General features: G+C 37.0%; 1 protein-coding gene across 3 annotated transcripts in view; it reads left to right on the top strand.

Annotated features, from left to right (window-relative positions):
• Positions 1–19,490, top strand: part of CEP112 (centrosomal protein 112) — a 147,909-nt gene that overhangs the window by 26,313 nt on the left and 102,106 nt on the right. For all 3 annotated transcript variants that reach the window (XM_065648055.1, XM_065648054.1, XM_065648056.1), the window contains 9 exons: positions 4,252–4,338; positions 6,282–6,381; positions 6,926–7,044; positions 7,975–8,118; positions 10,656–10,810; positions 11,138–11,267; positions 11,569–11,661; positions 12,286–12,345; positions 15,124–15,203. In XM_065648055.1, coding sequence (XP_065504127.1) covers positions 4,252–4,338; positions 6,282–6,381; positions 6,926–7,044; positions 7,975–8,118; positions 10,656–10,810; positions 11,138–11,267; positions 11,569–11,661; positions 12,286–12,345; positions 15,124–15,203 — 968 coding nt within the window. The remainder of the gene's footprint in view (positions 1–4,251; positions 4,339–6,281; positions 6,382–6,925; positions 7,045–7,974; positions 8,119–10,655; positions 10,811–11,137; positions 11,268–11,568; positions 11,662–12,285; positions 12,346–15,123; positions 15,204–19,490) is intronic.

The raw sequence follows: 19,490 nt of genomic DNA, 5'->3' as shown, positions 1-19,490 counted from the left end.
ATAGACTTGGAAAAAAAAATCTGGCAAGCAAACAAGTACTGTTTTGTGAAATATCCAAACCAAATCTCCGATGGATGTTAAAACTTCAAGATGCCACCTCTGGCCTGAGGGTGATCCCTGTCATGATGACAAGTTGACACCGATCAGCCTCAGATTAATATTGTTGGTCTACTTATCGATTTACTTTTAAATCAAGTATTTAAATATTTCTGCAAATTTTTTGTGAACGGTGACAAGACGAATGTTTATCTTCTGTCATGAAAAACTGAGATATCACCTTTTTTTTTGCCAAAGATTTACGACAGTTGCAGATTAGACTCTACTGCCTGAAGTTTGACAGTTATTATTTAAATTTTCATATCATCCAACCTGTGCTGTGAAAATATAGGAGAGTGACATGATGAAACCTCGTTTTCAGGTAACTATGTGCTGGGTTTGGTGGTGTTTTGGTTTTTTAAATTAGGAAGAAAGTGTGACTGGGCACATAAAAGCAGTTCTGTTGATCCCACCCTCCATGGCTTTAAATAACAGGGACAGCACAGATGTTTGACATCAGTAATGTTTACATGGCCTCGGGGCTTAATTGCCTCATACCCTTTGTAAGGAGAATAAACAATGACAGAAATCCAAAGGAATGATGTTCAGGCACCAGCAATTGCTGCATTTCATACATAGTTGCAAATGTCTCAGCTATAGCTAAATATCTACTTTTTTCTTTCCTTTTTTTTTCGTCTGAATGGTAACATGCCATAAATTTCACTTTTTTTTTCTGCTGCCTCTTAACTGTAATAAAAGGTATTAAAACTGGTGAGCATGAGCGCAGTTAATTGCTTCCAACAAGGTGAATGACTTTTCTGAGTTGTTTTTATCTATTTTCTCAAACTCACGAAGGTCTTTGATACTGTTGTAGGTCATTTTGTTTCTCAAGGTGTTTTTAATAACTAAAGTAAAACCAAAGTGCAAAGGGCACCTTAGGGAGGAGCATCACGTGAAGTCACGAAGCGCTGGGCCTAGCTCGGCAAATGGGGTTTGACGTTTGGGAGCTATGGATACGCGGTTGACTCAATGTCGTATGGTTTCAATCTGAAAGATACTCCTTTATTGAAATTAGTATTTAATAACGTGTTTAAATTTTGAAAATGGAAGGGGAGAAGGTTCACTCCCAGTTGTGATGAGCCCACTTGCTTCAACCCCAGCCCTAGTGAGATCACTTTAAAAAACGTGTTTACATGGCTCATTTTTTTTTTTTTTTAATCTACACATGCAGTGAGATTGGAAGCCTGCCTTACATGAAGGGTGGGTCAAAAAGCAGATTTATAAATGAAACCATTCTCCAAGCTTTGCTATAGGACACTGTTTCGTTGTCCTTATGCTTTCTGGCTGTTCCAGCAGTTTTCCACAGAGGAAATTTTAAGTGTAGAATTTTTAAACCAATATGTCTTTATTTTTACAGAAAATGCTCAAATTAACACTCCCAGAAATTGTGAGGAAGATATATGTGTGTTTGGGAACTGTGGACCATTATAAAATGTAAATGTTGTTAGAGATATTTTATTTTTTACCAGTTGCTCATTACAAATACAACTTTCCTCTGAAGACCAGCTGAAAGCTCCATGTGCACATTTAATACAGGGCTCCTCACATTTATTTATATAGTAGGTCCTGAAGGGACAAAATTACATAAGTGGTGGATGAAGCAGACAGGGCAGGAAAATGTCTGGGGTTCTGAAACTTTCCTTAAGTTTCTAGAAGTTGAGGACCTTGAGTCATTTTGAAGGTATCACCTTTTGAGCCTCAGCTGATGAGGAGTTGTCTTGGGGATTTTTCAAGAGTGGGTTTTGTTGCTTGGGTTTGTTTTTGTTGTTGTATTCAAAGACAAAGTAATCTATGTTGTTATTACAGTGCTTGCCTTCATTAAGAGCTGACTTCTGTATCTTGGACAGCCCCATTTTTCAAATGCGTTGTTTGGTTGCAAGCAGCTCTCCTGAGATGAGGCTGCCTGTCCTTTTTGGAAAGTAGCCCCCAAATCCGTGACGTTTTAAGGCATGCCTGTTCTTCTGGAATTAGTGCAATGAATTAATGAACCGAAATTGAGAACTAGCGCAAGAATGGCGTTAAGTGGAAGGTGAATGACAAGAAGTGGGAGCCAAGCGCAGGTACAGGGATTTGTGCTGCCAACCTGTGCGAGAACAACCGTGTGGCTGAGAACAGTCACCATCACTTGGAAATATATGTCCGTATTTAATACAAGACGAATTTTTGAGTTTATGTTCTTTCAACCTACAGAATAATAAAATGTAGACCAGATCTCAGCTGATGCAAACCGCCAAGGATTAATTTACATCAGCCAAGAGGCTCGCACTTTATTAATGAGTTTTAAATGTAATGTGTTTGTGTGGATTTAACAGCTATGCAAGTGCTGTAGCTATACATCAGTAATTCATAAGCTTTTAATGTAATTCAAGTAGATTGGAGTCTCTTTCATGTTTAGTTTCTAGTATTTGTGTTTTTACAAGACCTTCATATTTATTTATGGAATGTTCACAAACTGTCTATCTGGAAGTGGATTACTGTGCTCTTTTTGAAATCACCACTTATTTATCACCGGGTACTAAGATTTTTCTTGTATAATGTCACTTTGTTGGAGGGATATATGCATGTATTTATTTTCATATATACATTTACATATATTTTATGAATAGAACATGCATTTTTATTGTGATGCTGATAAAAGAGATGGCTGACAGCTGAGAATACTATCCGCTTGCTTTGGATTAATTCTCAATCTAACTTTTTGCCCCGCGGGCAATATGCATAAGACTGTGTGCGTCTTTAGTCTGGGGAGATCCGCAGCCTCTTTCTATGTGGTGTAACAAGCAGGTTTGTGCTTTGAGTATCAGTGGATGTGGAGTCTGGAAATCAAAAGAATTTGCTGCTCTTGCTTCTCTGTTTTCAGTTCTTCCGTTTTTACTGCACAGCATTTTGCATTTTTGAGTGCACTTGGATTTTTGTAGCCTACGTTTTCAAGTCACAATAAACAGAAATACGTAACGCAAAGTAGTCCTATCAAAGAAATTAATTTGCAGTGTGTTTATTTTTTGCATATGTTAGAAAAAGATTCAGGCTGGGATGGCTACTTTTGGTGAGTCAAAGGAATAGAAATAAAGGCAGAACGAATAATGCGTGTTGGTTCCTTTAGTTTGTCAGTTGAGAGGGTCAGAAGGTTCTCAGTTGAGCCAAACAAAAATGTGAGAGCTGAGAAGGGCTGGATGGCGACGGGGGCGCAGGGTGGACCTCAGCACCCTGGGCTCTCGGCATCCAAAAGGCAAATGGCCATTGTTCTGGTGGCGAGAGGCCGCGTGAAGGTGTTTGCCGGGGAGATGTTGGTTCTCGCACGCCAACGGTTTCGGTCTTTCCTGAAGCCAGCAGGGTTGTTGGGGTCTGTCACTCTGAAGAAATTTTTCTGCCCGCTTTGCTTTCTGAACAGGAGAAATGACTGAACGTGGGAGTGGAATCAACTTAATCTGAACTCGAGGTGTCACTTTTGCTTCTTAGAAAACTCTGAGAAACACTAAATACCCGTCATATTTGCAGCGTCCTCTATGACACAAGATGCAAGAGATTTAAAAATACTTTTTAAAGATGAAAACGTTGACTATAAGAAGTGGCAACGTGTTATTGTCGCAGGGATTCAAGTGCGCTACTGTGAACAAACACAAGCAGGAAATGTATTTCAGCAGTCGAATTCAGCAGCAATATCCTCAATCCCGATATAAGTAACCTGTAAAAGGAAATGTGCTTATGATGTGAAAGCTCTGAATAACAGAAAACAAACAGAAATAAATGTGCATCTGGGCTAAAGGACATTCTTTGTATAAATGTAACACCTGCCTGAGTGATAAAAGCAAGTTTACCATACTTGGTATATTAACAGAGATCTTAAAAGTTTCATTCTTAAGTGTTTGTTTAAATAAAGGTGATGGCTTTTTCTGGGGAGTAGCAGTTGTTTTTATTGCCAACTAAAACGTCTTACACGTTGATTTGCTAAATAAATATTTTAGGCTACGATCTTTTTATCAGTTTTATCAAATAAGTATGAAAATACTGAGAAACTGAATATACATTTTTTTCATAGCCATTATTTGTTGGTGACTTCTGCTTGCCTTCTTAAAGGGATAAATGTATAGTTTAAAAGTTAGGCAACGGTCATTATTCTTTAATTTATATATCTGTTCAATTTTGGTTTTAAAGCTGGACATGAAAATGAAAATAGCAGAAGGTAAATTTCATGAAGAAAAACTTCAGTTGCAGCAGAAGCATGATGCTGATGTTCAGAAGGTAAGAAGTGTTTGTTTTTTCCAATGACAGTATATAAAACAAAATAATGGTCTGATTGCAGTAAGTGATTTGTAGTTGTACTTTAACTTCTTCACAATGGAAGTTAATGTCGCTATAAAGTAAGATTGTAGGTAACAGTTTGTATAAGCTGATAGGAATGCAGAATGTTCTATAACATAAACTTAGGAAGGGAAAAACACTCACAGAAAGCAGATGAAAACACAAGGTGATTTGTTTGTTTGAACAAGACACAACCTGTTTTACCAGCCAAACAGCTTCTCTGGATTCGTATGCTGATGAAATCATAAACTCAAGATTTTTCTTCTAGAGAGAAAGCACTTGTGTTATAGCAAAATAGGAGCAAAAATACTTAATTAAATTTTTATGGACAAAATGCAAAAAATTTTAAAAAGCAGGAAAATCTGCAAGTCTCCCACATATGTTCCTACTAATACAGCTGTAATGTTTGTTCTCATGTCTCCGTCTCGACACTGTATCTTAAAGCACAGCCTGGTCAATAAACAGTTCGTTATTGATGTTATTGCGTTGTTAAAGCTCTATGTGGCTTTTAGTTCTTCACAATAAACCAACACCAGATATACTTCCCTTGGGTTAAGTTGGATTTGTCTTTTATTGTGTTGCATAACAGCACTTTTGGAAAGATTACCAAAAGCCTATCAAAGACCATACTGTTACTTTTAATACTGTCTTTTAAACGTGTAGGGTCAAATTCGGCGAGGTGCTGAGTGCTTTCCGAACCCTGGGGTCCCAGGAACTTAATGGGAGTTTAAATGCTCAGTGTCAGGATCACGATGACTTATCCTGCTTTAAGCCTGGCTTTACTCAGTACCTTGGTTTTGTTTCTTAAGACTGAGTCAGAGACTTGGGGGAAATTAGTTGACACGACACGATGCCACATCAAAGGTTCCCAGAAGGATGTGAATATTTGGTCAGGTGCATATTTGGCTCATCTGTTCCCAAAGTCTGCGAGCACAAGTAGCTGGCGAAGCGGCGAGTCGAAAGGAAACAGCTTTGTGAGAATAAGAACTAGTTTAAATGCTTTCTCATCCCTTGAGTTGTCATCCTTTTCTAATTCATGTTAGGATTCCGTCTTTTGAAGTTGTTTAATAACGTTGGATATTTTGGAAAAGGTTAAACAGTGTCATATTAATCTTTAAAGGCATAAAACATTTAATGCAGATGGATTAATATTGTTTTAAGATGAAAGCTTCTGTTTGATGAGAGATTTGGGGCGCTGTTATGAAATTTCTGTAACTTTAATGATTGTCTTAAACACAAATTTTAAATTAAAATACTATCTCAAAGGGTGCAAATATTGAAGCATTTTTTTCCTGAAATCAGCATGTACAGAAATGTGAATGCAGCTACACCTCATGTACTTGCTCTATTGCAACCCACAGTTTCCTGGAATACAAGCAAAGAATTGCAATTGGTGAAGTACAAAAGAATGTAACGAAATTCACAAATTATTTAAGTATTTCTTAAACCTGCTGAGAATTGTAGACACTTCTAAATACTATTAGGCAACATAAATATGGAAAGGGAAATAAATCCTTTCTGTTTGCAGTAGTAGCACCATGAAACTTCCCAACTCAACAAAAGCAACATTGGATTTGCCCAAGTTTAAAGAAAAACAAGAAGACACCCCCACCCCCCTAAAAAAACCCCCAAACCCATAAAACTCCTTTTTAACCTACTCTGCTGCCTAAATTTATCTAAATCAATCCTTTGTTTATGACTTGATGGTCTTAACTGTGAAAATGACTTTGATTTAATCACTTGGTCCTGCATGACCTAAGCACTTGTTGAAGGCAGCTCCTTTGACAGAGATCACTGGATATTATTTTGTGCACTGGTTATAGTTTTGTGGGTTTTTTGACTTTTATTAAAGTACTGTGATTTTTTTTTTTTTTTCCCTACAGATCTTGGATAGAAAGAATGATGAAATAGAGGTAATGAAGTCCCTCTACAAAAACAAACAAAACGAAGCTGAGGAGACGATTAGAAAACTGGAGAAAAAAGGTGATTTTTTTTTTTTTCTTTAGATTCGCAGTTGTTCCCTGTGTGGTGGTACCGTAACCGCATCCTTGCTGTGGCGATGCCCTCAGGTGTTCCGTCTAGGTGCGGATGTCCCTTTCCCCTTCATTTGCAGGTCTTGACCTATTTTTTTTCCTTTAGTTTTTTAGGGGCTTGTCCAGTAGTCTTTGCTGTACAGTTTCCAAACTTAATTTCTTTGCATGTCTTGGGCATTCAGCCTTCACAAGAACCTTTTCTCCTAAGGGTGCACGTAAAATCAGGTTAAAAATGCCTATTTTCTTTGGGTTCCACAGAATTTTGATGATTGCATTACGTATTTACTGCTTGAGTAAGGAAAGCTCACTATTTTGTAAATAAAATAGAGAGAACACCTTGTAATATTTTAGTGACACAGAATCTAAGTGTTGAATTTTAAAGCACATACATTAAGTATTTTTAAAACTGCTGTAGTCTGATTGCATCTGTTGCCAGCGCTGGAAGCTCCCAAGGTATCTCTTGAATCGTTGTTTGTTTTTCCCATTTTTGACAGTTCAGACCCTTGTTCGTGAGTCACAAGTCGTCAGAGAAGCAAAAGAGAAGCAGATTGTGGAGTTAAAGAAGATGTGTGAGCAGAGCAATGATTCTTTGAACAACGAGTGGGAGAAGAGGGTAATGACTAATGCTTGCTTTGAAAGACTCCTGCAGTGGGTGTCTGGGAAAATACGTTTTGTCACTTAAAGAAAAAAGAAATATAAGGAATATGTTGCTTTTAGTGATATTTTTCTTATGCTGATTTTATTTTTTTGTGGAGTAATTTTGCAAGACTCTTTTGCTGGTGCTTGCCCGCCCTCAGCCACCAGCTGCTCCCCCTGGTCCTGGTTCCCCTGCCCCTTGACAAGTCTCAGGATGTATCAGGGAAATGTTGATTTCTGGTTGACCTGACATGGAATTTTAATCTTGGTAAACCTGCTGCTACCTGCTGCCACAGTGATTCCTTTGAACTACTATTTTTTGCATTGGGTCATGAATTCTTCAATGTATTTTTATTCATTCTGAGGTTCAAGAGAGCAGCAAAGTTGCATGTTTATTGCAAGACAGCTTCACCTTTGTGCAGATTATTGTCAGTATTTGTCTTGCTTTACCTTTCTTGGGAGAAGGAGGGTCACAAAAAGGGCAGAACCACCTCCCTTCATAGATGAAGCAAGCTGTTTAATTTAATTTTTTTGCAGCCCTGCATCTGGAAGTGATGTTCGTTTTGATTCTTGTAAGAGATAAATAATAAATCTTGTCCTTTGTGCTTAAGACCTTGAGGCTTCAATGTTAGGTGGGTTATTTTGTTATAGAGAAGCATTATCTTCAGCCCAAAGTCATCTCACTTCTTGTGGTTATCGAGCAAGTGCTATTCCTACAGCTGTAATTGTCACCAGTGATGCCAGTGTGCAAACAAGAAGGCAAATTAAAATGTTAATATTTATTTTAACTTAATGACGTTAAGTGAAATTGGAGTGTGCTTGTTATTCTATTTATATACTATAATAATATAAAACGTATGCCGGTTTTATATGCCATTTATAATTTGGTGACCTTTTTGCGGTGCAGCTCCACAACGCTGTGGCGGAGATGGAGAAGGAGAAGTTCACGATTCGGAAGAAGCACACGGAAGATATGCAGGAGCTGCTGGAGGACACCAACGTGCGGCTCAGCAAGATGGAGGAGGATTATTTGGAACAGATCAAGTCAACTGTGAGTTTTTTTGTAAATATGCCACGGCAGCAAGTGTCTCTTGCAGTAATCAAATTTCACGTGTATATGTAAAAGTGAACGTAAATGTTGAGCGGAGAAATATTTGTTAATTGTTCAATGTAGACATTTTGTCTTGGGAGAGAACAAGAGTCCTGCAGCCAGTCTGACCAGGGGTTGTTCCCCTTGGATAAAATTCATGGAAATACAGCCCTGCAATGAATATTACACAGATATATGTTTGTATTGAAGGAATATTTTTAGCGTTTCGCACTGGTTTTGATTCAAATTAGCGAAACTTTTGTCTCTGTGGTTTTGTAGACTATAAAAAAGGATTTCTATACCACATCTATTTTCATGGATACATGTGGCTTCTTACCCACCCCCTCTCCGAGTGATCAAATAGTTCTGTTAGATTAAAAATCAAATAAAAAGTATATTTAAAATAATTATTGTATTATTCTAATTGATTTCATTGCTTTCCTAGAATAATTAAACACATGTAAGCAAGTGTAATCTGGATTTTGTGCCTGCTATATAAATAATATAAAAAGCAAAAAAAATTAACGCATATCCTCAAGAAAGCATCCCATACTTTATATCAGGGTGAGATATGAAGAAAATTAAATTAGTGAAAAGACAATGTCAAACAAAATTTATTCCTTTATTAATGAATGTTGAATTTAAGAATTGACATTCAGATCATGTCATAGGTAACAGTAAATACAGAGAAAAATGGACACAGTCTGTCAGCAAGATTGAATTTAAGAACCATCAAAACCAGACAGATCTTGCTGAGCAGCTTCTGATTTAATAATTAAACAAGGTAGAGTTCAAGGCAGGGCTTAAGATGAAAGGCTAGACTGTCACTAGAAATTAGTTTTCTTTTTTCCTCTTTCTTTCTCTCTCTCTCCTGATTTTTTTTTTTTTTGGTTGGTATTTCAGAGTTTCCTTGTTCAGAGTTTCACGTTGTCAAGGATGCCATTGCTGTTAGCAAGTGAAATTGGCTGAACAATTTCACCGATACCGCAGAGCGGAGAGGGCGGGTTTTGTGCATTGAGCGAGTATTAACTCCTGAGGGCCGGAGGGGCAGGGCAGAATTAGGACATTGGGCGATATGTTAAGTATGAATTTTCTTTTTTTTTTGAGGTTCCTGCGTTACTCCAGGCTCATTTAACAATTCTCTGACAGTTGGGGCACTGACTTGAGATGGCAGATGTTTGCTTTTAATTTAACTTTAACAGAGAGTGAAAACACTGTTCCACTTCCCTCATCTTCAGACCTGTGTTAATATAAAAATACCTCTGACCTGTACATCCTGGAAGGTCAGCTGTGCCTTATTTTTTGACTCCAGCCTCCTGAGTTGTTCTTCTCTCATTTCTGTGCATATTAACATAGATTTAGGGAAGAAAGGGACGTGGCAGAGTAGTCTCTTGCTACCTGCCTGTTCTTATTCTACTCATTTTTAAAATTGTTTCTGCTAGAAGATGAAGTTCTGGGAAAAAGATATAACTTTTGATAGATGTTTGTAATCTATTGAAAGGAAGTCACTGTAATTAAACAAATGAAATGGAGAAGTGGATTAGGGAAGGGTGTAATGGATTTCCCGTGTTCCTGTGCGTGACACGTTCCTCCTCTGTATCCCTCCACTTGCCAGGAATAAAACAGAGGTGATATACTTACCTCGCAAGACGATTGGCAAATTATTTAGTTAATATTTGTTAATTGATTTGAAACCCAACTAGATAGCATTGCTCGCACTGTTAACGTAGCATTTGTATTATAGCGTTCTTGCATCCTCCAAATCCACAGCAGAGATTACTGTATCTTATTATTTACATCCTTGGATGTGGTTTTGCCAAAGTGTGCACCTAAAAGGCAGTTGTTTAAAATCTAGAATTCTTTAGCAATTTAAGAGCATTGCTCCTCGTTTTAGTTTAGAAGTTTGATAGAGAGAGAGATATATATTTATGTCTGTAAACATAGGATGGTCGTAAGAGTACTCAGAAGAATATTTTAGCATGAAAGAGCTCCAGATTTCACTGGGTGCTATACAGTTTAATACGTTTTCTAGCTGACTTTTATAGCTGCTCATCACTGTAAGGATCAGTAAAATCTTTTTGTATATTTAGTTTTTTCCTCAAATGCTTTCCTAAATGTAGGTTGTACATATTGCTAGTGATAGCACACTTTTTGATTAATGGAAGGTCTAAAAATGCTTTATATGTATAATCATCCGTTACAGTCCATAGAAACATCTGTTGTCTCTCCCGTTTTAAAAGATTTGTAGTTTAGAACACTGTTTGGCTTAGGGGAGAACACGTGTTGCTTTAGGGGGGGAATAGGCATCCATATTTTGAAGATTTATTTATTTTTATGTACAACATAGAATTTACTGTCATGATTGATGACAGCTTTGCTATTGTAGCTCTTATGTCTCTGGACCACCAAAGAACCTTGTTGCTCCAGGCTACTGAATAACAACAGGGGGACACCCTCATTCATTCTGGTGTTTTCTCAACAATGACCTATTCTTTCAGAACCAGACGGTCAAAAAACTGGAGGCTCATGTCCAGCAGTTGACAGTTGAGGCTGAAAATAGTAATTTACAGCGTCAAAAATTATCTCAGGAAAAGACCGATGCAGAACAACGTTACCAGGCGGTTTGCTCTGAACTTCAGGAAGTGAAAGCAAGGTAATGAAATAGAAGTTGCTGTTTTTCACATTGAACAATATGGAATTCCTGGAAGCAAGTAATTTTTATTTCAAGAACTCAGTGATGGTAATTGGCAGTAGAAAATTGTCATTAAAATGTATTAATTGATGTAGAACTCGTTTTGGAACTGACCCAAATGGCCATCGTAAGAAGTCCGTTATCTTTCTTTTATTCAGGAGTGTTTCATTCTGTTACCATGAGCACATGATACAGCTGGACTTGCAGACTCTGTAGAATTGATACCGAGCAGGTAAAATACCAAAATATGAAAATGATTTCCATATTCTGTTTGCTTACTGCTTGTAGGCTCTGCTCACTTCAGAAAGACAAGGACCATATTGTAAAGGAATACGAGGAGACCATTCAAAAACTACAGAGTAAATACGATGTTGATATAAGTTTTGTAAAGCAGGAACATGCTCTGTCTGCAGCTAAGGTATGCTTCCATGTAGAATAGGCATTAAAATGTTGTTTCTTTTTAAGTGTTCTCCTCAGTAGAAATGTAATGTTTGTATGAGTCATTTTTTTGTGGTTTTGTTTGGTTCTAAGTTCACCAGATGGACAAAAGTGATGTATCCAGAGTTGTAAACTCATACAATTTCTTTTTTTCAATTTGATAATTTTTTTCCAGTTTCCAGGCACCTTTGAGAAATAAATTTAAAAACGCAAACGATATATCTGAAGAGCTAATGAGGAACGCAACACAAAAAAATCCTTTTTCTGTTAAATCCCTATAGGCATCTGATGCGATTGAAGAATTACAGCATAGTGTGTCTCTGTTAAAACAACAGTTGCAAGATTCAGACCATCAGAGGCAGCAACAGCTGAGGGTGAGCCCTGAATTTTTTACTCAAGAATGACCAGCCCTTTTTACTTTTTCAGTGGTTAGATAGCCATATTAAATGTACTTATATATAACATGCATCTTTGTCTGCATTGTATTCATAGAAATATATAAAGTGTCACCTTATGCTTAAAGGTTGATTTAGAAACTTCAAAATTGTTTTTATTTTTATTGCTGTCTAACAGTTCAATATTCTGTCTTCCTATAGGCATTTAAATTAATCCTTCTATCTCAGGATAATGAGTTCCACATCTGTATCATGTATCAATCCTGTTTGAGTCTTGGCATCTACTTTTCCTCCCATGTCTTTCATTTCCCAGTTGATGTAGTACAGAACGGCGTTTTAATAGCTCAGGAGAACAAGTTGCTGTTTCTCTTTAGAAAACATGAATCGTGACTTCAGAGATTGTTTTGTTATGTGTGGATATTTTTGCTGTCGGTTGAATTTTTTTGTGCATGTCAAAGAATTTTTAAATGATGATATAAAGTGGATTTTTAATTTTAATGGACAGTTTTATAGAATAGAAAATGTGTATGTGCTTAATGGCTACTTTGAAATGGAAGAAAAATGTGATTTGTTTATTTAGAATATATATCTCTTCCTTTGCAGGATCAAGAACACAAGCTTCAACAGAACAAACTTCACTTGGAGCGTGCATATGAAAAACAGGTAATGTTTTCAGGAAAATATACCGTCTTTGCACATTTCCACTTTTGTTGTAGACAGAAGCTAAAGGTTTAAATTCTGAAATCCCCAAAGAAGTACGTTTTGGAATCTAAGCATTTCACATGGGTTGGAAAAATAATTGGACCAGTTCAAGGGGGATCTTAAGCCCAGAGATATTGCCCCTCATTCTTGGAACCTGTTGCCAGATGCTGGAGCTGGAGGAGCGTTACCAAAAGAAGTGCCCCTGGCAGCCACTGCTGTTTGTATTTGCTGCTTCTGTTGGCGTCAGATGTTAAAAGCCATTAGAGAAAAGATAACGAACTAACCTGAACACAGCCTGAGCTGTTGTCAGTGTTCATGTGTTCTTCCATACTTCTTTTTCCCCCGATAAATCTTTATTCCATACTTCTCCATGATTTGCATGCGTTCTCTGTATATTGTCAACATGCCTTGTTTTTACAACAGAAACTTAAATTTAAAAATGTATGTTTCATCAAAACCACTTCATCTTAAAGCACTTTGCAAATACTGTCTATTCTTTTAGACTTTAAACATCAATAGGTTTTAAATTAAACTTCAATTTTAGTGATGTTATGTGTTGAGCTCATGCAGTGTTTAGTAAGAGGGTGTGTTCGATGGCTATTTAATTGAAAGGATGTGTTATTCAAACATGTCATTTCCAAATGTGGCAAATTTATAACATAAAATAATGGATTGTGATCATAGCTACTTGTCACTTGGTAATTGCGTTTGCAATGTCAATTGTAGTGAGTTTTTGGTTTGAGTTAGTGCCTTCTGCTGAGTTGCGTTCAAACACTTTTTCATTCCAAGATATGTTTTGGTCTAATCCTAGCCTACGTTTGTCTTTTTAGACAAGTCATGGTTTCTGCTAACATTGGCCTCAATAAAAGTATAAGATCGGCATAACATTGCAGGTCAAAATGAAAACATATTAGCATAATTTGGATATCTTCTAGCTGCTGAAGTATAGTGGCCAGTGGTTTATTGCAATACATCGCTTCCTCCGCAGACAAATACGGATTAAATGTGGCTGGTAATATTTCCGAACGCCATCAAACACTATTAAACTTTATGATTCTGGACAAAAGGCGGATGTATCTGTATGACCCTTCTGTGCTGGCGCTGGCCTGTGTGAATCCTGGGTGAGGTTTGGGGATCATTTGGGGGAATCCTCTTCAGTTCAGCGCCCGCGCACGTCGCGAGTCGCTCTGCAGGAGTCAGCGCAGATATCGAAGTTGGAACCGGGTGTCAGTAAACGAGAAAGTAGCCCCTTTATTTTTAATAGATAACTTTATAGCAGTTCGCCTGGTCATAAATGTTCATGTAACTGTGTTTTCAAAATAATTTGAGAAAGGAGGAGAAAAAAATACATGCGAACAATCTGTGGATATAAATCCATAAAATAGTGCAGATTGGCCCATAAAGTACTAAACCAAGCTTGCTTTCATGTGAATGAATCATGAAGCCTCTGGTGCAATCTATTCACTTAAGAACCTACGCATTATCTAATAATCTTTATTAGCCTACAGTGGCTATTGCCTGCTAGGATATTTAAACATCAAACAAAGAATAGGTAGTAACCCTAAATGTCACAGTTTGATTAAATGTGCTTATCTGCTGAATCAGGAACCGGTTGGGCTAAATGCTTTTACAAGCAAAGGAAACACCTGCTTTTTATAAATAATCTACTGCTTGTTTTCCAAACATTCAGCTCAGCGTAAGAACAGTGACAGATTATTCCTGAGAGCCATTCTTGAGCCAGCTGTTAAATATATATAATTTTACCGGGTTGGGCAATGCCTTCGGTAGGCAGCCCTTTGGTTTGGAGGCTCTTTCAAACTAGCCAGGTGTTCAGACTTCCATGGAATAAACACCTACCTGGACCTGCTTACGTAGAGAATCTCTAAATTTGTCTTTTAATTGGATTGTACTCTTATGCTTCTGACTATACACTTATCAAAACATGTTTTTCTTTATTATAGTGACTTAAGAGCATGTAATATTGCAAATGATTGTAGGTGGATAAAGGATTTTCTGTGCTCCGCATCTGATAAGGAAAAACATGGTTAGTAGGTCACATCGCCACAGTGTGACCTTGTATTAGAGGTGTCTGTGTTCTGGGTTTGGTAGTTGAACACGTTTCCAAATGGGGTTTCTAATGCCTGGATGCAAAATGGAAAAATGAAAAGTTTTATATAATGATTCAAACACTCTGGTTTGATTTCACTGGGTCAAGAGTTCATTAGTACCAAACCACTTTTCCTCAAAGTTTTATTTTTCTTATGAATACCCTCAGCTAGTTAATATTTGAGTATGTATTATCCTAAAGTAATGTTATTTACTGTCTTTTGGTATTTTTATTGCTGCAGGAATTGATAACAAGTAGTTCATTTTGAGTATTCACAAATTGCTGAGTGGGAAGTCTGCACCATATCGAATACATGTCATTATTTTGGGCAGATTTCTTTACGCTTTCCTGGATTTATCTAAAGAAAATCTAGTTGCTTTTTATGTAATTACTTATATTTCTTTATTCTAGAGAATAATATTCCTTTTGAGACAAAAAATAGCTCTATTTGCTATATTCTCATACTTCAAATCTATTAATCCTTGTTCTTACATTTTATGTAATTTTAGAAATATATAGATGGTTGCCTACGTCGGTGCAAAAGAAATAGTTTTTATAATTTAAAATAACATTTGTTTTTAGTCAGACTTTCCAATAGCTAAAATATGATATTTTTTTCCTTCAAATGGTAGATTCATGGCATCCGGAACGATCTTGATAAAGAAAGAGGGGATGCTCAAAAGAAAATTCGCAAACTGGAAGAGACTTTGAAGTAAGTGAATATGGGATAATTGTTGCACCATCCCCATTTATTTAGTCAAATTTCTTAAATAAACTTGTGCTTTGTCTTATCTAACTGCCTGCTTAGAATTTGTCTGGGTTCTCTTCCCATTGTGAATCTTCAGGGTTCTAGTCAGCCATATAAATTAAAAACGTAAAGCAAGAGCCAAGCCACTCAAAATTGTTGATTTTCAAGTGGTAGGAGGAAAACAGAGTTGAAGTTACTGGTGTAACTGCCCTGTCACAAAACTGGAATCGGCTTCAATTTAGCATGGATACATAGCAGGCAAATAATCCAAACTAAAGACCAGGTATTTGGCATAGAGACTCTTAAATCACTACATATATTAATAAAAAACTCTAGCTTTTAATCTTTACATTCTTTACACTGACTATTATTAATAATTTTAGGGAGATTGGATTGTTATCAACTAAACTTAATCTTTTAGTACTTTAACATCTGATTCATTGATGGTGTAGTTGCATTAATTATCTTCCACAACTTTCAAATAACATGTCAGTCTGCACTTATGTTAATAAAATAAGTCTGAGCAGCCAGTGGACTGTAAAGTCAGAATTTATTCCCCATGTTGGGTGCCCTTGGTGCAGAATAAATTGATGATGCTCCGATTTGGGCAAGTGGGTGAATGTGCTGCAGGTTTTGGACTTAGTTTATAGTGAACAGTACTGTGCTGAGGAGCTCCTCATTTATTTTGCATATTGCCTGGCTCTAATTAAGCTTAGGTTACGTGTTTGGGTTAGAGGAAGGATTGGATAGGCTGGACTTTGAAGAGCCCAGTTTACTGGTGCATCCTGAAGGGCCCACAGATAAAGATGATGGGGGCAGAGGCCAGCCCCACAGTACCAACATTTCTGGACAAAATCACGATTTTTACATACATATGATTATATACAATATGTATGTAAGTATTACAAAACAAGCAGTAATACTTTTGTGTCAGAAATGGGTGACTTCCTTATGACTTTATTTTTCACTGCTGCAAAAGTTAGTCTTTTGCTATTCATATGAATTCACAAAACGTAACATCTTGTGTGAAAATGATTTATTTTGCCATATTTCTTTGACTTTGCGGAATCAAATTAATTACAAGCTAAGGCAGGCACAGTAAACCTTTAGAAAACAACCTTCTCTTCCTTGAGAGGGGTGAAAATCTAGTTCACCGTCTTCAATAGACACGATGCCTTGTGGAATTGCGGCTCAGAACCCAGTAGGTGCATCAGTGATTTCTCATAAAGTGCTTTGATCTGAGTGCTCTGTGATTCTGAAATGGCCACAGGATTATATCTTGAGTAGCTGCTACTCAGCTGCGAACACAGAGAGGGAAGCGGCAGGCGTTTTACTGAAGCATTATTATTATTATTTATTATTATTTATTATTATTATTATTATTATTATTATTATTATTATTATTATTATTATTATTATTATTATTATTATTTTTGCAGTGGTGTGACAGCAAACAGCGCTGTTGCAGTTTGAAACATCTCCACGTAGATAAAAGTGATTTGAGACATTGTGTGGAACAGTGAAATCCACATTTCTAAAAGCATCTTTCACTTCAAATAAATAGTGTCAGCAGACTTTCAATACTGAATAGGGGTTTGCATAGTTTGTGGAAGGTTTTTATTCTTCTTCTGAAGTTTATGGTAGAAACATCTGTCAAAACCAAATCTTTTGCAAAAGAATTGCTCTAATACTCGTGACTATTGGTGGTGACTTTTAGATATACATTTTATATTTAGTTTAGCAACACATATCATAGGCATTGCCAAATAGCAAAAGTGACTATAGGAAGGATTTTTCTAGAATGTCATTTAATCTGCATTTGTATAATAACAAAGTATTCTTAAAAAGCTTCTGTGTAATTACTTGGGGGAAAAGGTTGTTTCTCTAATCCCTTTAGTTGGGTCACATAAAATATGTCATGAGAGTGGGTTGCAAATAAGGCAAAGTCTCTGCGGTTCTTATCGCTTTTATTTTATGTAGAGGAACTGGAAATAAAGAGGTATAGTTACATTAAAATTTGTCACAATACAGACTGAGCTGAATACAACAGAAAAAAGTTAAGGAAAAAAAATCTGTATCCATTCGTTGCTGAAGAAATTACATGGAAGAGAAGGAAAAGGTCTTGCTGACTTTATACAACACTGTTATCCAGAATAGCGCTCAGCATAATCAGTTCCCTTGCCCTGTGAAATTTGGACACTTATTTATTTAAAACATTCTTTTTTCTGTTTTTGGAGGTGTGAATACAGCAAATATTTAGACCACCTCAGGTTTAATGTGCTTTGGTTTTGCCCCTTCCATTCGGATGTCCACAATACCTGTCGGATTCCATAGACGTATAAAGTTTGTCTGTCCTGAGAGAGTTCTCGAACTAAATTATAGACATAAATGAGAGATGAGGCTGTTACCATCTGTCGCCTGGTGGAGGTGCAGAACATCTGGCTGCTGCTGGTTTTGGGATAATGGTTATGATGGTTCTCATGTACTGGAAATAATTATGCGATTTTATTTAATGCTTTTTGGTTTGCGTGTCTCATACACAAAATAATATTTCATTATGCCACTGAAATATGCCTTTCCTGAGTTCTTACACTTCTACTCTGTAATGTGATTGAAGGAAAACATTTTTTATAAGTCACATTAGGAGAAATGAAGTGTTACCTGCACAGGTGCAGATGGTGTAACCGCAGGTTGAAGTGTCCAGTAGTGCCCGCACTATCTACAGTTCAACGCTTTGGAACATCCTCCCTCTCGATCTTTGCCTTTTTTTTTTTTTTTCCCAAACCTGCCCCCAGAGCCAAATCTCAGCACTTTGCAAGTGGTTGATGATACAGAGCAAATGTTTAGCAGCTGGTTTATTGAAAGTCACTTAATAAAATTGTTTATTTACATAAGAAACTGGCAACACCTCCTTTCTGCAGCGCTTCGCTCCCCCTCCTCTGAACTTGTTTCCAACTCTTCTGGGAAGAAAGAGGGGCTGAACTTGCCAGGAGCCAGCAAAGCCGCTCCGATCTATGAGCAGATTGGGATTTTTACAACCGTTTCTGAAGTGTGCACGTAGGGTCGTCATAGTATTTTGTGATTGGGGTTAGATGGCAGACCAACATTTTCAAAGCCTTTTCAACCAAAGGCATAGTGGTGCATGCAGATGTTCAGGAAAATACAGAAATAAAAGTAATTTACATTTCATCCTATAGAGTGTATGTCCGCATATTTTCTCTGAGAATCCTTGGCGTGAGAATCAGGGAAAAGAAGTTGATTCCTCTTTGTGGATGGTGCCATGGAATTCCCTCGCTGTAGAATTAAAAAGGCTCTTCAGTATTCCCAATGTGATAGCTGTGTCAGTTCTTTATTCCTCCACAGGCTGATGCCAGACTCCTATCTAGGGTCTTTGTCAAGTATAGTTAATTGATACCAATATATATTTTAAATTTCTATTTCTGTGTGTGGTACAGTTATTACTACTACAGGCTTTGTCTCAAAGTATCTGGTAAAAATGCATTTGCGTTTACTAAAACAAGTTGGGAAAATCCTGTTTTGGGAAGGAAATAACTCTTTTTTTTTTTTTTTTTTTTTTTTTGGTACCAGCTACTCTTCTTGAAACCTTAGTCATTTCTTTATTCAAAGGACTCCTGCTTGTTGTCTCCTTGTGTGGTTTGCCAGTCACTTGGTTATTCCCTCTGAGTCGTTTGTTCCCCACCTGACGTGGTCAGAAGACACATGGAGCTTGTCCTGAGGTTTTAAACTTCGTACCGATACTTGCAGAGCCTTAGGAGAACAGCTTTTATATCAGACTTACTCAAAAGATAGATGGCAGAAGGATATAGAGTAAATAACAGTGAATATAATTTCATTTTGGTTTGCAGGTTACAGTTGCATAATTTTACGTTTACTATTATGTTGGATCCCAACATTTTTTTTAAAAAGTTAAATTTGGACTTTCAAAACATACAGAAATTATTTTTAAAACCCTGTGAGTTACGGTGGTTTTTGAGAATTTAATTACATCAAACCCTTTCAGAACTTTATTTTTAAACAGCTGCTTCTTCAGGATACTGTAGAATGGATTGTATTGGATGGGCTGCCCGTAGTGGTCGCTGTCATAAATATCACTGCATGCAGGAGAATACAACCACGTGATAATCATCAATACAGTGATAAATAAATGGAGTGACAGCTTCAACCGCAAGTTGATTTTTTTTTTTTTTTTTCCCCTGTCTTGGTCCTCTGAGTTGAATCCAGATTGTGAGT

Source organism: Caloenas nicobarica, chromosome 18 (genome assembly GCF_036013445.1).
Source record: "Caloenas nicobarica isolate bCalNic1 chromosome 18, bCalNic1.hap1, whole genome shotgun sequence".
Lineage (NCBI taxonomy): Eukaryota > Metazoa > Chordata > Aves > Columbiformes > Columbidae > Caloenas > Caloenas nicobarica.
Note: the sequence above shows the minus strand (reverse complement) of the source record. Positions and strands in the feature narration are given on the sequence as shown.